This window comes from Lissotriton vulgaris, chromosome 5, assembly GCF_964263255.1.
Source record: "Lissotriton vulgaris chromosome 5, aLisVul1.2, whole genome shotgun sequence".
Taxonomy (NCBI): Eukaryota; Metazoa; Chordata; class Amphibia; order Caudata; family Salamandridae; genus Lissotriton; species Lissotriton vulgaris.
In genome coordinates this window covers 324,647,040-324,663,103 of record NC_141693.1, presented here as the reverse complement: position 1 = coordinate 324,663,103, position 16,064 = coordinate 324,647,040, and the positions used below count along the sequence as shown (strand labels likewise).

Below are 16,064 nucleotides of genomic sequence, written 5' to 3'. Positions count from 1 at the left end.
AAACGTAGGTGCTATATTTATGGTGAAAGTTCTGTTGCAAGATCAAATAACAGCTCTACTGTGGCTGGTGCTTTGTCGGTGGTGTGGAAATCAGAGTTCACAATGCGGTCTGGGACCGTCAGTTCTAAAGGGTGATCGACAAAACACCAGCTACTTACAATCCACGGAGACCACTAAATCCTACCCACGCCTGTCGATCTTTGACCGTATATACTGTGAGATAACTGTGCTTTAATACAACTGCACTACAATAATTACCTTGAAAAAACCCTACGCCCCCATAGCGGGAAACCCATGTTGGATGAGTTAATCCACCAAAGGCAAGATGGCTGATTTAATCTATGTGAAGAAAGTTATGCAACACGATGTTGGAAGCAAGAGACAAGACAGTGATACAACTAATAGGTGGTGAAGGTTAATACATCGGTTTATACCAAACTCTTTTACCAAAATTTGGATTCTTGTTAGTTCATGATCTATTGTAATGTTTTTCTTTAAAAAATCGATGACTTTCATTCTGACTCTAGGTACTTCACAATACACTATTTCCTAAAAACTTGTATCCCTCGGGATAGTGGGCACAACCTGTAATCAATGAATGTGATGTGTACCACCCAATAGTAGACTCTTATATCCAATTGGCTAATCAGCTGTTCAGCCCTGGGCTTTGGGACTCTTATATTTGCCCTCAGCCTTTACATAAGTAAATATGAGCTCTCCAAAGGCTGTTCAAGGAATGAGATTGGTTTTACAAACAACATATGGGAAACAATAAGTAGTTCATAACTTCTTGCTCTTTTCGTTTGTAGGTGGACCACCTCAGCTTTCCACCCTTCAACGGCAAACCTTTGAGTCAAGTAAGGACCCTTTTACTGAACATTCTGCTTTTTCTTCTTGTTGTTGGGTATTTTATTCATTTTTCACTAGTCGATTATTTTGGTTAAAAGTCTCAAAAATCGTTTGATTGGTGAAAAAACCCTGCCAATGGCCTTGAATAGCACTTTAGGTTTTATAAGTTGCTTTCTTGAATATACAAGGTATTTCTACATTTTATTAAATTAAAGATGCTTAACTCTTTCGCTAGACGACCCTCCATGTCTTCAGTCTAGAGCCTTTAGAAAATGGCTAATGCTTGCTAAAGATTGTGGGCACTTTAATGTTTCTGATTAGTGGTTTGTGATAATGTTATTGTTTTCTAGATGATAATGTGATTGTTTTCTAGACTTTAATCACCCAGGCAACAAACTGATTGTTCATATTTTAGACAATCCTAGACACAAATGTATGGAAAGGAAAACCTCTACTAATTTTGGGTGCACTTGTCATACTACATCAGCACAACTACACAAACCTGTTTGCTGGTGCCGGTGACCCTTGCAGCCTGGCTTACCACCATTCAGAAAGAAACTAGCCAGACATTACTCACTTTTCTGCAGCCCTGCCAGACTTTCGGAAAAAATATCCAGTTTGCAAATTCTCCCATTTTTCCAGCAAGTGACCCTGCTTCTACCTAGTGCTGGGCTGGCACTCCGTTTAACGTGGTCACGCAGGATGTGAAAATCCCAACTGCTGGAAATCCAGTAGGTAGCATTTCTGTGGCCTACATAAATTGCCTCTTTCCCCTGCCACTTAAATCTGCTCCTTCTGCTGCATACCTATTTTCACAGATTGCCCATCTTATCAGTTATCCCCCCAGACTTTAGACTAGTCTCTAAAACCTATCTCCCAGCAATAGTTGTCCAGCACTGCCAGGCGGTAACATGCACTTCCAGCAACAACTCTGCCTCCAGATGCGCCTACACCAGAGTATGTTAGGCACCATCTTGCTCACTCGTTTCCTATTTTTCCACTCCTCATCAGTGCAGTTCTGGACTTGTCTCTTGGTGTCTCACTGATGAAATTCATCAGAATGAAAGAATGACTAGGTCAAATGTCTCCTCCAAAACATCCAGGCTTCAAACCTTCTCACAGATGAGGCAAGAAGATATTTCTTTGGCAAAGCAGCTGCATGTGATATCTCCTATCAGCATGCAATGTCTTAACTTGCAAGTCGTGTGTCTCGATGCATCCAAAGACAATCAGGAAGTGGAAGGTTACATTATTTCTGGATAAACTCACAGGTAATGCCTATGCTTTATCCTTCGCCAGCAAGTAAGGCATCTATGAGGGAAAAATCTCACAAACATATACTCATGAAAAGCGCAAAAGGATGGAGAAATGTTCTTCTCCCTTGAGGAAATGGTGCTTTCCAGGGACTCAGTTTCTCAGTGGAGCAGATCCGACTTAGATGAAAATTGAGTTTCTGGGCTCATTAACTGGTCAAAGCACTCTGGCTTGCTTATGCTGGATCTCTTTTGTACCTTCTGGGCCATCACCCAAGGGGAGAGAATGCTTGTGCAGGCTTGATGACTATGATGCCACTCGATTTCCCACCTCAGCGGGGCCAGCAGCAGTGCCAAGAAGAAGAATCACAGCCTGCCAAGATACTATTCCCCTGTTCAGTCAGAGACTTCCTTTTCCCTGATGCCAATAACACCCCCTTTGCCTGCCACAGTGGCCCTTTCGAAGGGTTGCTATCTGAATATAATTGTGTGGGAAGGGAAAAAGTTATGGCAAACTTTAATGATGGTCCCTTGGCAGAACACATCCTTAAGTCTCAGATTTGCCGAATGGGGGAAATTTGGCTGCAACACCCTCACAGTGATTATGGCTCTGCATAGCCTTCCATCTGTTTTGACAAAGTCTAAAAGTATGACCTTGCAACCCTGCTCTATCAGTGGGGAGCCCTTACACTTGCTCACCCTTGAGACCCTCTTGATCCTCCCGTGGCTACCTGGGAGAACCCCGTTTCGAACTCAGCAGTTCCACGACAGATGTCCAGACACCATAGGTCTGCTACTGGTGAGCCCCACTTTTTGTTTCCTCACCAGTCACCGGAAAGTCAGGTTATACAAAAATCATACTCAAACCTGAATACCTTCCCCACAGTGCAGTTCCTCTTTTTAAAGAGGTGAAGAAGCTTGAATCTATGGGCCATAAGACCATTGCTTCTTTTTTTGTTGTTGCAGTTTTATATAGCGCAAACTTGACCCGCAACCGAATCGGGTATCAGAGCGCTTTACATAGCACCAGTTACGTTACATGAGGACACACATTCACTTTTGTTAGGCACGGGGAGATTAAGTGATTTACCTAGAATCACAGGAAGTTTAGCATCGTTACCGAGACTCGAACCCACCTTCCGAGCAACTATGATGATGCCTTGAGGGAATTGGCAAAACTAGTGGTCATATTGCAGCACCACACAAAAAAGCTCTTTCCAGATCTGGTCAATGACAGATTGCATGCATTCAAACAAGTCTCAAAGTGCGGTCTCCAGTCCGCAAACACGATCTATAAACACTGTTGTTATGGTGTACCAGCACACTTGAATGAGTCAACTGGCTTCTCAGGACATGATCACCTTTTCAGCAGCCAAATGCATTTTGCACTTCTGCATTCAGAGTCTCCTTCAAGATCTGGAAAATTCTTTAAGGAAGACCTGTATTGAAGGTTTTGTAGTAGTTTCATTTAGCTAGTGTTCATCAATGTCCTTTGTCTTTTCCCCCGTTTTTTTTCTCTAGATGAATAGAAACACATTTTTAAATATCATTGGATTAGCAGATTTTTTTGTACCATATTAGTCATCTGAGATGCCAGTAAAATCCCGTCACACACTATTTTTTATTTTGCCCACATTTGCCAAAGGCTTGCCAAAAGCGAGAGGCAAGAACCACTGGGAATGGGGCTCACTTTTGTGCCCTCTCCCCACCCAGCAGAGGATGACTAAATAGTTATGAGCTGTGCAAGGTACCACACATACAGTCCACAACATAAACAACTAGTTGGCCTTGCTACACAGTCAGAGGTGGAAGAGACCCTGATCTAGAACTATGTGTCATAAATAAAGGAATGATGTGACTATCAACTCTCTTGTATGATCTTAAAAAGGACATCCATGTAGGAACTGGAATATCACTAGGGACAATGGAGAATCTAAGGTTCAAATGCTTTGTGGCTTAGCTGCACATCTGATTGAAAAGACCATGGGGCATATTAGCAAGAATTGGCGATATATATCGCTAAATGCACGTAGCGCATTTTTTTTATCGCTGGATATGTTAGCGGAGAAAACCTGCTATTAGCAACGTTTTTCTAATTGTGCTAAAATGTCCAGCGATAGTGGCGAAACGGTGAATATCGCTGGAAATCCAGCGATATTCACACATTAATGCCAATGGGGACTTAACCTGAAGATCCACCTCCTATTGGATAAACAGGCAAGTCATGTTTTTAGCAGGCGTTAGATTATAGCGATAATCGCGCTCAGCTCGATTTTTTTTATCGCTATGCCTGCCTTGCTAATAGGCGATAGCTGTGTTAGCGACTGCTTTCAGTCGCTAACAGTTTGGGTACGCCCACTTTGCATGTCATTAGCGATAAATATCGCTGACATGCAAAGCGGGCCCCATACCAGTCGCTATCTGTAATGGTGGGCTTTGCTCGCGTTGCCGCTTTCTCGCGGGTTTGGCTCGTGGGTTCGACTCCCGTCCACCTCACGAGCCAAAGCCTGAGACTAGTGTTGTTTACTTTTGAAATATGGATACACGAGCCACGGCCCGTGTATACCCTGTTGTGTTTCGAATTGCTTCCCTCGCGCATGGACGGCTGAGTCTTTCCGTTTGCCATTGTAACCACCGGCTTCACGGAGACCAGACGTCCATGACGGGTGGAGTCATCATTTCAAAGAATAAACTTCCTTACCGGAATCTACTGCCTCCTCATCTTTTATTACATAATTTGGCGACGATCGGGAGACTCCACCCCACCCACGCTGATCTTTTTCCGGATTCAGCACCTCGTCAATTTCGAGTGATGTCATTGGTCGGATGAAACTACCGCTTTTCCAATCAACGGAGTTGCCTTTCTAAATTTCGTCTTTCAGCGACTCCTATTGGGCGGTTACAATCAACTTCCACTCGATCAACCTCATTGGATGTTCCTTTATTCAACAACTTTATTGAGGTATCGGTGAAGACTGAAGACACGACAAGGTACTGTGTTGGTTGAAAGTGTTTATGTGATGAGCGCATCTTCAGCGATACGCACGTTGTGATCGAAAACATTGCGTGTCACTTCAGCGACACGCACGCTTTCGACTTACAACGCTCTTCAGATTTATTTATTTAATTTTGTTTAAACTCATATCGCGTGTCATCCTCAACGATACGCACGTTATTGCTGGATCTGCATTATTCATTGCGTGTCATCACCAACGATACGCACGTTGTTAAATTGACATTTAACCATTGTGTGTTACTTCAGCGACACGCACGCTTTCAACAGTTAATCACAGGGTTGTGCACCGCGTATCACAGCGATACGCACGCTTTTCATTTCAGAATTAGCATATTTACATCATTACAGTCGTATTTAAAACTTTAATCTTCTTCTTTGTTTAAATTGCATATCCTCATTTTAAAACCTTGGTAATGTTTAGATGTCTATGATTTCAATAAGTTATTAACCTTTTACTTCTACATTGACATTCAACATGGCTAATAACCAGTGGCACCAGATTACGCAACCTCCTCCTTTCTTGGATAAACCTGGCACTCCAGACATAATTTGGTCTGAGTGGTTTGGGTTATTTGAGAACCATTTAGTGGCTATTGATGCTGCTGATTATTCTGACAAAAGAAAGTTCGCTATTCCTTTTGGTTGTTTAGGGCAAGCTGGTCAACGAATTTTTAAAAGTATTGTTCCTATAGCACCACCTATTTCACAAGATGAAAGTGGGGATAACCTTTGGAACGTTTACATTGAAGCCATCGCAAGGTTAAAAAAACAATTTTGTGATGAACCTAACATTATGTTAGAGAGACACAACTTCTATGCCAGGAAACAAAAGGAGGACGAGAAGGTGGAAGAGTACATCTCTGCACTCAGAGTTTTAGCAATCACTTGCAATTTCGAACCTTCTCCTGATAAATTTATTAGAGACCAGTTCGTATTTAATTGCGCGTCAAGGAAGATTAAACAGAGAATTCTGGGGTGCAAGAATCCATCTTTGAGTGAAGTCATAGACCTTGCCCTTAGCATTGAACGTTCTACTTTAACCAGCAAAGTTGTAATGGATCAACCCAAACAGGGGGTTAATGCTATAGACTGTTATGACTCTGATGAAGGAGAAACTCTGTGTGCCATTGCTAATAAAAGCAGAGTTCAATCCAATAAATTTACCCAAAGAAAAAAAACTTATTTTTGTTATAGGTGCGGTTCAAAAGATCACATAGGGAACGCTCCAAATTGCCCTGCCCTCAAGAAACGGTGTTCTATTTGTAAAAAAATTGGACATTTTCAGGGGGTTTGCAGATTCGCGAAGAAACCTCCGAATGTTAATATGGTAGACTTTGATGCATGTACTGAATCTTTTAAGAACATTATTGTAACTCTTGATTCTAATGGTGACATTGATTCTATTAAGGGTCCACTATGTGCAGCTGTTATTGATAATGTGCATCTCCAAGTCATGGCAGATTCAGGCTCCCCATACACTATCCTTAGAGATTCTACTTTTTACGAAAAATGGGACAAAAGAATCCAACTGATTGAATCTGATGTTAATCCACTAGCATTTGGGGAGAAGAATATTAACATGCTAGGGTATTTTGAAGGATTAGTCCAATGCTTGGGGAGGGAGACCGTTACTAAAATTTATGTAGCAGAAAAAGGCAAAGACATCGTGGGCTGGAAAGACTTAGCCAGGATGGGTCTTTATTTAGTTCCCGGTGATGAGAACCCCATCAAAGTTGGGAAATTACCTACCTTTAAAACTGATTTACCTGTTGCTGTAGTTGATGATCATAACGCAAAGGTACAAGAAATTTTGTCAGAATTTAAACCAGTGTTCATGGAAATAGTAGGGAGTGTCAAAGGATTTGAGCACAAAATTAGACTGATACCTGGAGCACAACCAATAGCTCATAAAGTTAGAGCTATTCCACTGAGCGTCAGATCTGAATTAAAAATAATGTTGGATGATTTGTGTAAACAAGGTATCATTTCCCCCATCAATTCTTCACAATGGGTCGCACCAATTGTAGTCGCACGCAAAAAGACAGGGGAAATTAGATTATGTGCGGATTTACGCTCATTAAATAAGAACATTATCGTTGACTGTCACCCGCTGCCAAGAATCCACGAGCTTCTGGCTAACATAGGCGACGCTAAATGGTTTTCGTTGATCGATCTGAGGTCAGCGTACCATCAGGTGTCTTTAGCGAAAGAATCCCAAGAGCTTACCTCTTTTATTACTCCTTTTGGAGCCTTTAAATTCCTTCGCCTTCCTTTTGGGTTAGCGTCTGCCGGAAGCGTTTTCCAGAAGCTGATGGATGTTTTGTTTCAAGGTATAGCGGGTGTGCAGGCGTACCTTGATGACATTTTGATTTTTGCCAAATCATTAAACGAACATGACATTATTCTCAGAAATGTACTTTCAATTTTAATGTCTAGGAACATGACTGTTCGCGCAGACAAATGCAAGTTTGCGGTTAGCAAGATTGATTATCTGGGACATACAGTCTCTGATCAAGGTATCACTCCCAAGTTTTCAGTCATTAGAGCCATTGAAGACGCAAAACCTCCTCCTGATAAGGATGCCTTACGATCTTTCCTAGGACTCGCAGAGTATTATGCAAGGTTTGTCCAGTCGTATTCACAGATAGTGGAACCCTTAAGGAAGCTTTTGAGGAAAGGGTCTAGTTTTGTTTAGACTCAGGAGTTAGACAAGGTTTTTTGTGAGATCAAGAAGATGATTGTTTCTGCTAAAGCCATACATGCCTTCAGAGAAGATGCCATCTCAGTTATCACTGTGGATGCGAGTATTTCTGGTTTAGGGGCAGTTCTTACACAGAAGGTGAATGGTCAGGAGCAAACTGTGGCGTTTGCGTCTAGAGCACTTAAAGAGTTCGAACAGAGGTACAGTACTATCGAAAGGGAAGCCCTGGCTTGTGCTTGGGCGGTCCACAAGTTTAAAATGTACATTTGGGGTAGGAGATTTGAGTTGGTCACCGATCACAAGCCACTAATTTATATCTTTGATAAATCAAGTTCAGCGTCCATGTCAGCACGACTGATGAGATTAGTCTCAAAATTGCAAGAGTTCAATTTTTCTGTTAAGCATATTGTTGGTGGCAAGAATTTTCGGGCTGATTGCCTATCTAGAATGGCTATGGAGAAGGACGATGAGGAGGATTTCCTTGTAGAGGATGTCGAATGTGTAACCTTTGTGGATGCAGTGGATGAAATTAGTGATGTGATTTCTGAGGGTGATTGGAAGGATGCCACTGCCTGTGTTGTTAAAAGTTATTGAGTTTACCACACGGTGTTGGCCTGAACCGAGAAGTCTGAATGGCGATCTACGTAGTTTTGCCCAAATTTCTGAGGAACTATCTGTTGAGAACGGCGTAGTACGAAGAGGTGAGAAATTTGTTCCCCCTTTTAAACTGAGAGAGTCTATTATTAATAAGGCTCACCAAGGGCATCTGGGGACAACTAAAACCTCTATGCGCATTAAGCAACACTATTGGTGGCCCTCAATTGATACCCAGGTTAAAAATTCGATTGACTCGTGCCCGGAGTGTTTATTATCCGATAAACATTGGCGCACACTGAAAGTTCCCCTTCACCCCACGGATTTCCCTAACTCTCCCTGGGAGAAAGTTGGGGTAGATTTTTCGGGGCCATATTCCATTCTTCAACAGGAGAATAGGTACATTATTCTTTTGGTGGACTATTTTTCAAAGTGGATGTACTTTGATTTTGTTAAAACTCCTGATTCAGATTCCACAATAACCTTTCTCAAGAGGGTGTTTGATTTAGAGGGATCCCCCAAGTTTATCGTCACAGATAACGGGACTCATTTTGTCTCGGATAAAATGTCCAAATTTTTGAAACAATTAGACATCAAACAACTCAAAGTCTCTCTTTATTCTCCAGCTTCGAATGGTCTGGTCGAGAGGGGGAATAAAGTGATCAAAGAGGGTGTTCAGACGGCGATTTCTTGTGGTTACAATGTGGTTGAATTCGTAAAGCAAAAAGTATGGCACTATAATACCTCTCCTCATTGCGTGACTGGGGTCTCCCCGTTTTCCTTACTGAGAGGTAGAGAGAATCGTTCTGTTTTATTTCCCTCCTGGTTGCATCAGGACTCTGCCGGTAAAACTATCGATTTGGATTCTGTCAAGAAAGCTGTCCTAGAAAAACAGAGCCAAATGAAGTTACAGTTTGATGGTACCTCTGATGGTAAATTGGTGGACCTGCTGGTTGGTGACTGGGTTTTAATCAAGAATCCAGGTAGGGTAGTTAAAGGACACTCAAAATTTTTTGCACCCATTCAGGTAGTTAAAGTGAGTAAGGGAGCAGCCTTTCTGGGAAAAAAGGGTTGGTGGAACAAACGCCAATTAGTGAAAGTCTCTGATCACCAAGCAGAGATTATCAAAGGAAGGAAGCATAATGGTAACTCCGGTAATTTGGATTGGAGTTTTTGGATGGATGCTCCTTCTGCTTCCGGTGTTCCTAACCATTCCTTTTCACAAGCCCCTCAGTCTTCGGGTCAACCTTCAGGGGAGGTTTCTCTGGATCCTCCAAACGTTGTTGTTAGCCAGGATGTCCCTACTCACATAAAAGTTTCTTCTTTCGGCAGACACATCAGGGCTCCTGAGAGATATAACGAGTTCATTAAATTTTAGGCATTTGTTTTGCTTGTGGTTAGATCCATTTTAATTTCATATGTTTTCTCTTTCCATTTTATTGACTGTTGTAAGGGGGAAGGTGGTGTAATGGTGGGCTTTGCTCGCGTTGCCGCTTTCTCGCGGGTTTGGCTCGTGGGTTCGACTCCCGTCCACCTCACGAGCCAAAGCCTGAGACTAGTGTTGTTTACTTTTGAAATATGGATACACGAGCCACGGCCCGTGTATACCCTGTTGTGTTTCGAATTGCTTCCCTCGCGCATGGACGGCTGAGTCTTTCCGTTTGCCATTGTAACCACCGGCTTCACGGAGACCAGACGTCCATGACGGGTGGAGTCATCATTTCAAAGAATAAACTTCCTTACCGGAATCTACTGCCTCCTCATCTTTTATTACACTATCGCCTAAAAGCTGTCGCTAACTGCTGTTAGCGACAGCTTGCTAAAAGGGTGATAAAAATACTGCCGCTTTAGCGGCAAAAAGTGCCGCTAAAGCGTCGATATGGCCCTTGCTAATATGCCCCCTTGTTTTACCCATTTACTCTAATCCCCAGCAAATGAGTCGAATCTGGCTTTGCCTCGTCAGACATATGACCATGGATATCCGATGATAATAGCAGACACAGCAGGACTGGGAACAGCAACCAGCCCTGGCAATGTGCTCCATGAGCCCCAGGAGGGGGTGAGTGAGGTGCCAGTGAGAGGTACTGCTCCCACTTTTGTTACAGGGGGCCGATATTGCAGCACTGCTGCAAAACCGGCCCCTAATAACAAAACCAGCCCCCACGGGTCCAAAATTGGCCCTCACCCTTCCGACTCACTGGGAAAACGCCCGGTGCCCGCTACAGCCAGTCTAGCCCTGATAGCATTGTAGTATGATCCAATGGAACATGCCCTGGGAAAACATCCCAGTATCCATAAGTAGCATCCAGACCCAGCTCCAATTTAGAAAAGAGCTAAAAAGACACCTCTTTAAACAACATTACAACATGTTGCTTTAACACTCCACTTCCGCTCACAGAGCCTACTTAACCTTTCTCATGACTGCATATTACCTTTGACTCTTCACAGCACTGGCTTTAGGCTAGGGTCAGGCTATGTTAATTACACATACATACATACTGAAACAGCCATGGTTCAGCTAGGCTGTCCCTCCTGCATTAGCCATGTTGATGAAAATGGAAGAATGTCTTAATTTTCCATTATATTAAAATCTGTATTTCATTAAGAAATATTCACATAACTTGCAATACCATCAGAAAATTTAAATCTGCCATAATTGCAGTTATTGTTTGATTTATTTTAGTTTGTTTCATAATGTCACTGTCGGAAATCTCGCAATGTTACAATTTAGGACTCTGTTAATGAGTTAACAAAAAGTGTACAAATTACAAGTGACTGCCTGGAAGTCCCACATTAAAAAAATTCTTGCCAGTTTAGAGGCGCTCGTTTCTTATGTGCTCTTTCTATTTTTTAGGGAAAGTGTCGCTTGTGTGGAAATCCACTTGTCGTAGTTTAACTGGGAGTAAACTGTGTTTGAAACGTACACAGATAATGAACACTGTAATTAGTAGTCAGATCAATAACGTCTTGTTGTGTCTAAGCCCTTTTTATAAACATGTTCATACCCTACTCTGCCATACACTTACCCTACTGAAAGTATCTTGCTATATGGAAACCTGAAAGCCTCTTTTTCTTCTCTTTCTAGTCACTCGTACTCGGACACTTGCCAGATCCTCCACAAGGTTTGTCCTACAGGCGGTCCAGCGCTCACCGTAGTCACTCTGTGGATTGGCTCATCAAGGAGAGAAAACAGAAAAAACATTCTCATCAAACCACTGGTTTCTCCAAGAGCAGTTTACAGGTGGACATGCTCTTCACCAGTTGAACGTGATATTGGGATAGAGATTTGGAGAAAGAATCGCACTTTGCGTTTTGTACTTTCTGATTTTTACAAACCCTCCTACCGTCCCAGAAAGCTTGGATAACTTGGACTACAAATACAAGGAGGAAAGAAAGACGTCTTTGTTCTCGACAATGGAGCCCAGAAGATGCAGAAAAAGAAAACAATGAGTGAACAAATTCACTTGACACAACCAACTCAACAGTACATGGACATCTGGTATCTCCATTTTCAGTGGACAACATGGTGCAAGCTTTGCTTTCTCCTAATGGGTTATTTAAGCTCTTAGGTAAAAGGAACATTTTATCTTCAGATTGTCCACCCCTAAGAGGGCTGGTCTTCATGCTTATCTGAAAGTATAGTCCTAATTTCTGTTTATATCAACATGTGTGAGACTGCACAAATTCCCTGGGCAACATACAGACAAGCCGGTCCTCAGGTCTGGTCACCATATGTGGTGCTGTAGGCGGCACGCATGCATACTACTGCTTGAGAATGTTCTCAGTGTTTAGAATGGGCTTGCCTTATTTCCCACGGGCCTCATGATTAAAGGAAAACAATTATTCCTGATCTCTTGTTAAATATTTGCCTTGCTTCAATTCCAAGCTGCAGCAATGACCAAAAATACATTAACAAGAACTCGCAGGATAGGCCAGAATAAAACTTTCCTATTATATATTAGCTCGGCGGTTTGATTTAGTTTTTGCAGTTTCACCCATACAAATAGTTCAGGGTGCTGCCATCCTGCTCTAGGACAACCCTTGGCACATCATGTTGAATACAAAGACAATAGACATCCCACCTGGGGCAGTAAATGAGATTTAAATCTATGGCTTTTACATTAACCCTACAACCCCCATTGAGAAGAGTAGATGTGGTGTGGGGTGTAGGCTGGGCTTTCTGTTTCATTAATATCAGTACGCAGGGGAGAATAGCCATAATAAACTGATATGAAGCAGACTATGGAAGGAAGCATAAGGTACGGTCCTAGTGAAAAATACATACAAGATGTTGCTTTGCTCTGGAAATGTGTCCTACCTGTAGCCAAGAATCAAATCCAAAATCAGAACAATCTGTGTGTAGCGCATTTTATTTTTCTCAAGATTTGGAAAGAGAGAGGATGTTGTCTGGTGTATGACTGTATTCTAGATATAGAGTAGATCTGATTGTCTGTACATTACCTTTCATGCTCTATATGCCAGAACAAGAAAAAAGATAATAGATGAACTAAAAAAGAAACAAAAAATGTGTCAGCATGAGAACAGATATAGAGTCATTTGCTTTGAAACCCCTTAGTGTGAAGGTGTAGCTCTCTGATTATTTTGTAGAATATTTTGAAAGTTCAACATCATTAAAGGGAGGAATCTTTGGAGTAGGAACCGATCACTACATTGCATCTTTCCATTGTCTTCTTTAGAATTGGATCCACTGTAAAGTCACATGCTAAGCATGGGGTATTAGATATTAAATAGAGTGAGAGAAACAACTATTTCTCTTTCAAATCAAAATGCTTTTCACGCTAGACTGAAATAAAGTAGAGTCTGCCCTTGGATCAGAATCTAAGAATGTCTTCAGAAGATGTGCTCCAGTGACCATGTGACTGCCTTTAAAATAAGAACACGAACATTATTAAGAAAGAATACTAGTTTTATCTGTTGAATTTGCTGGAAAAGAATGTTTGGCTTTTTGGTAACAACTTTACTAAAAAAGCTCTCCGTGTGAGGATGTATTGCTTTGAAACAGATATCCATTTGACACCAGAATTGAAAATGATGCCTTTTTTGTTTCTAGGTTCTCTACTAATATGTTGGCTATCTCTAGTTAGAAATCAGTCTAGATATAAAGACTTGCAATTGGCCCTATTGAATGGATTTCTGGGTTGCCACTTTTGAAGGTCTGACCCGTTCAACACATTTTTATGCCTGTCCAACCTTTTGACACAGAATATCAATGTTTCTAACTTTTCAGTAGTTGGGAAGTGTGCAATAACATGAAGCACTTTTAGAATCAAGGCTATGCATAATCTGCTCAGGAGGAGATTTAAGATGAAAAAGTTCTCTGTCATGACAATAGGATACACCTTTCTGCAGGATGGTATTCCTGGTTAGCCATCGGATTGGCTATTCATGATTTCTACCCCAGATCTGTATGTGTACAATTGCTCATTGCCTATATGACATGGAAGTGAAAGCTTGTGAATTGGAGACAAATTAAAGAAATTTGTAATTGTTTAAAGTGCCTATGGACCATCTGAACCTTGCTAGCAAACCTATTTGTCAAACTTACACTAACATGAAATCAACCGAGAATCATAATTACAAGAGTATTCTTTCCATCCTCAAGTTGTGCCTGGTTCTTTTTTTATCGAGGTGGTCCAATTGTAATCAAGAGATCAGAGCACCACTTTTGAGCCTGGAAGTCAAACGCCACTTTACAGCATATACCATTGGGCATGCTATGTTATCCTGAACAATAACACTATTGCGGTCTCCCCCTTGAGCAAGGTGCTCCAGGAAATGCTGTTATAATGTAGTTGGTATCTGTAAGAAGATTACATTAATCCCATTTATATTTTCTTTGAATCTGCAAAATTGGGATTTTTACAGGAGCAAAAATCCTAAAACAAATTTCAATAAATTCCATCCTGGCTCCAACTGTATGAATATTTCCTCGGCCTTAGATAACTTAATTTCAAACACATTTTGATGAAGAGAATCAGATGAACACTGGTCATACCCTCGATTGATACCCTTTATACTTTTGACGAGCCCTTTGGTTCTCAACAGTGAACTTGCAGCATGTATTAACTCAGGAGCGTGTGACCCACCTTAAATGTCAACGGTTAGGCATAGCTTTTAGAAAACTGGAAGTACTTTGAGAAATCAGGTTGTGAGGAAAGGTGGGATTTCTAAAAACAAAATTCTTTCCAATTAATTCTTGTAACTTTTTTTGAAATCCTTCCTGCAATGTAGCCATTTTTTACAGTGTCACATGGCCGTAACAAAGCGTTAGTCTGTTTGCTGTCAAATGTTCCTGTAAATAAAGTTCTTATTTAGAGATGCTGAACAAAGAAACCACTATTCTAGCCAGAAAAACAGGAAGGCAAATGTGTTGTGAAGCAAAATGAGTACTCTGTAGAGCAAAGTGTTTGTTTTTTCCTTGTAGTGCACCCATGACACACATTTTCTGGGCGGCTAAAGGGGAGGCTGTATACACACTTGTTAAATTCGCTGTACTGTTCCATGGTTCTGAATGTGGACCACAACCGTCTTTGTTTGTACTGTATGTATAAAATTGTACTCAGTTAATTTATAAAGTTCCCTCTCATATTGTTTTGAATTGGTTGTTTGTTGGGGACCACATATTACAATGTTATTTTTAAAGAGAGAAGAGTTTGCTGTGTTTTCATCTTTTCCATTGGTATCTTTACTCATGATGCATCAGTAAGATGTTCTCTAAGAGCTTTACAGATAAAGAAGTTTAGTTAAAAGCGAACACTTAAAAAGAAATGAAAAATATCGAAAGTACTGATTGATGGATGGACCATCGTCGTGCAACATTTTCCACCAAATCAGGATGTTGAAAAAGCAATTTTCAAAAATGCCCATCCTTCTGCCTGATCACAGCCACCATTACCAACAGGAGCTTCTTTGTTGACTCTGGAAGGGCGTGATCCAGTAATGTCATGTTTGCCTCTAAGCACGGAAGAAGCAGCCCATTTGCACTTGATGCAAAAATGGGGCTGATTTGCGGTTTAGAATCAAATAGGTATAATTGGAGGACACCTAGATTTTAAAGATGGGGCCGCCCAGAACGAAATTTGCAATCGTCCATCAAACAATTCTCCAAGTCTAGATAGTCAACAGTTTGCTGGAATGTCCCTTCAAAGGAACCATGATCACATAGCAACTGGTTTGAGTGATGGTTGAAAAACAGTCATGAACAACTTATTAGTGAGACTGAAAGAATGCATGATGGTGTGTAATCTCACATTATTAAAATGAAGAGACATAGATCCATCAAAAGCCACTGGAACTAAGCTTCACCTGAGTAGAAATGCCCAATTAAGTCGAAACCAGTCTTGGGTTGATTGTGTTCTGGGTCAGAGAGGGCTAGGCTTGGCGGTTCAAGCTGGACTGTTCCTATTGGAACAGGACGAAGACTGATTTGCATATGGTTGGGTCTAGTCTAATTTAAGGTGGAATGTTGGGCAAAAGAACAATGGGCTGGAATGTTTCCCCAAGCGATACCCAGTGGTAAAACAAATTGCAAACATTCATCATATCAACTTGTATGTGTTTGATGTAAAGCCCTAAGTGACCAAAGATATGCTCCTATGTGGGCCCCTTGCTCGCTGTGCCACCGGAAAAA

The 16,064-nt window shown here is 41.4% G+C and overlaps 1 protein-coding gene across 2 annotated transcripts in view; it reads left to right on the top strand.

The window, feature by feature from the left end:
- Positions 1-15,032, top strand: part of MEGF6 (multiple EGF like domains 6) — a 1,305,820-nt gene extending 1,290,788 nt beyond the window's left edge. For both annotated transcript variants that reach the window (XM_086921560.1, XM_086921561.1), the window contains 2 exons: positions 810-857; positions 11,499-15,032. In XM_086921560.1, the coding sequence (XP_086777686.1) occupies positions 810-857; positions 11,499-11,569 (119 nt within the window). In that variant the 3' untranslated portion in view covers positions 11,570-15,032. The remainder of the gene's footprint in view (positions 1-809; positions 858-11,498) is intronic.
- Positions 15,033-16,064: the final 1,032 nt, after the last annotated feature.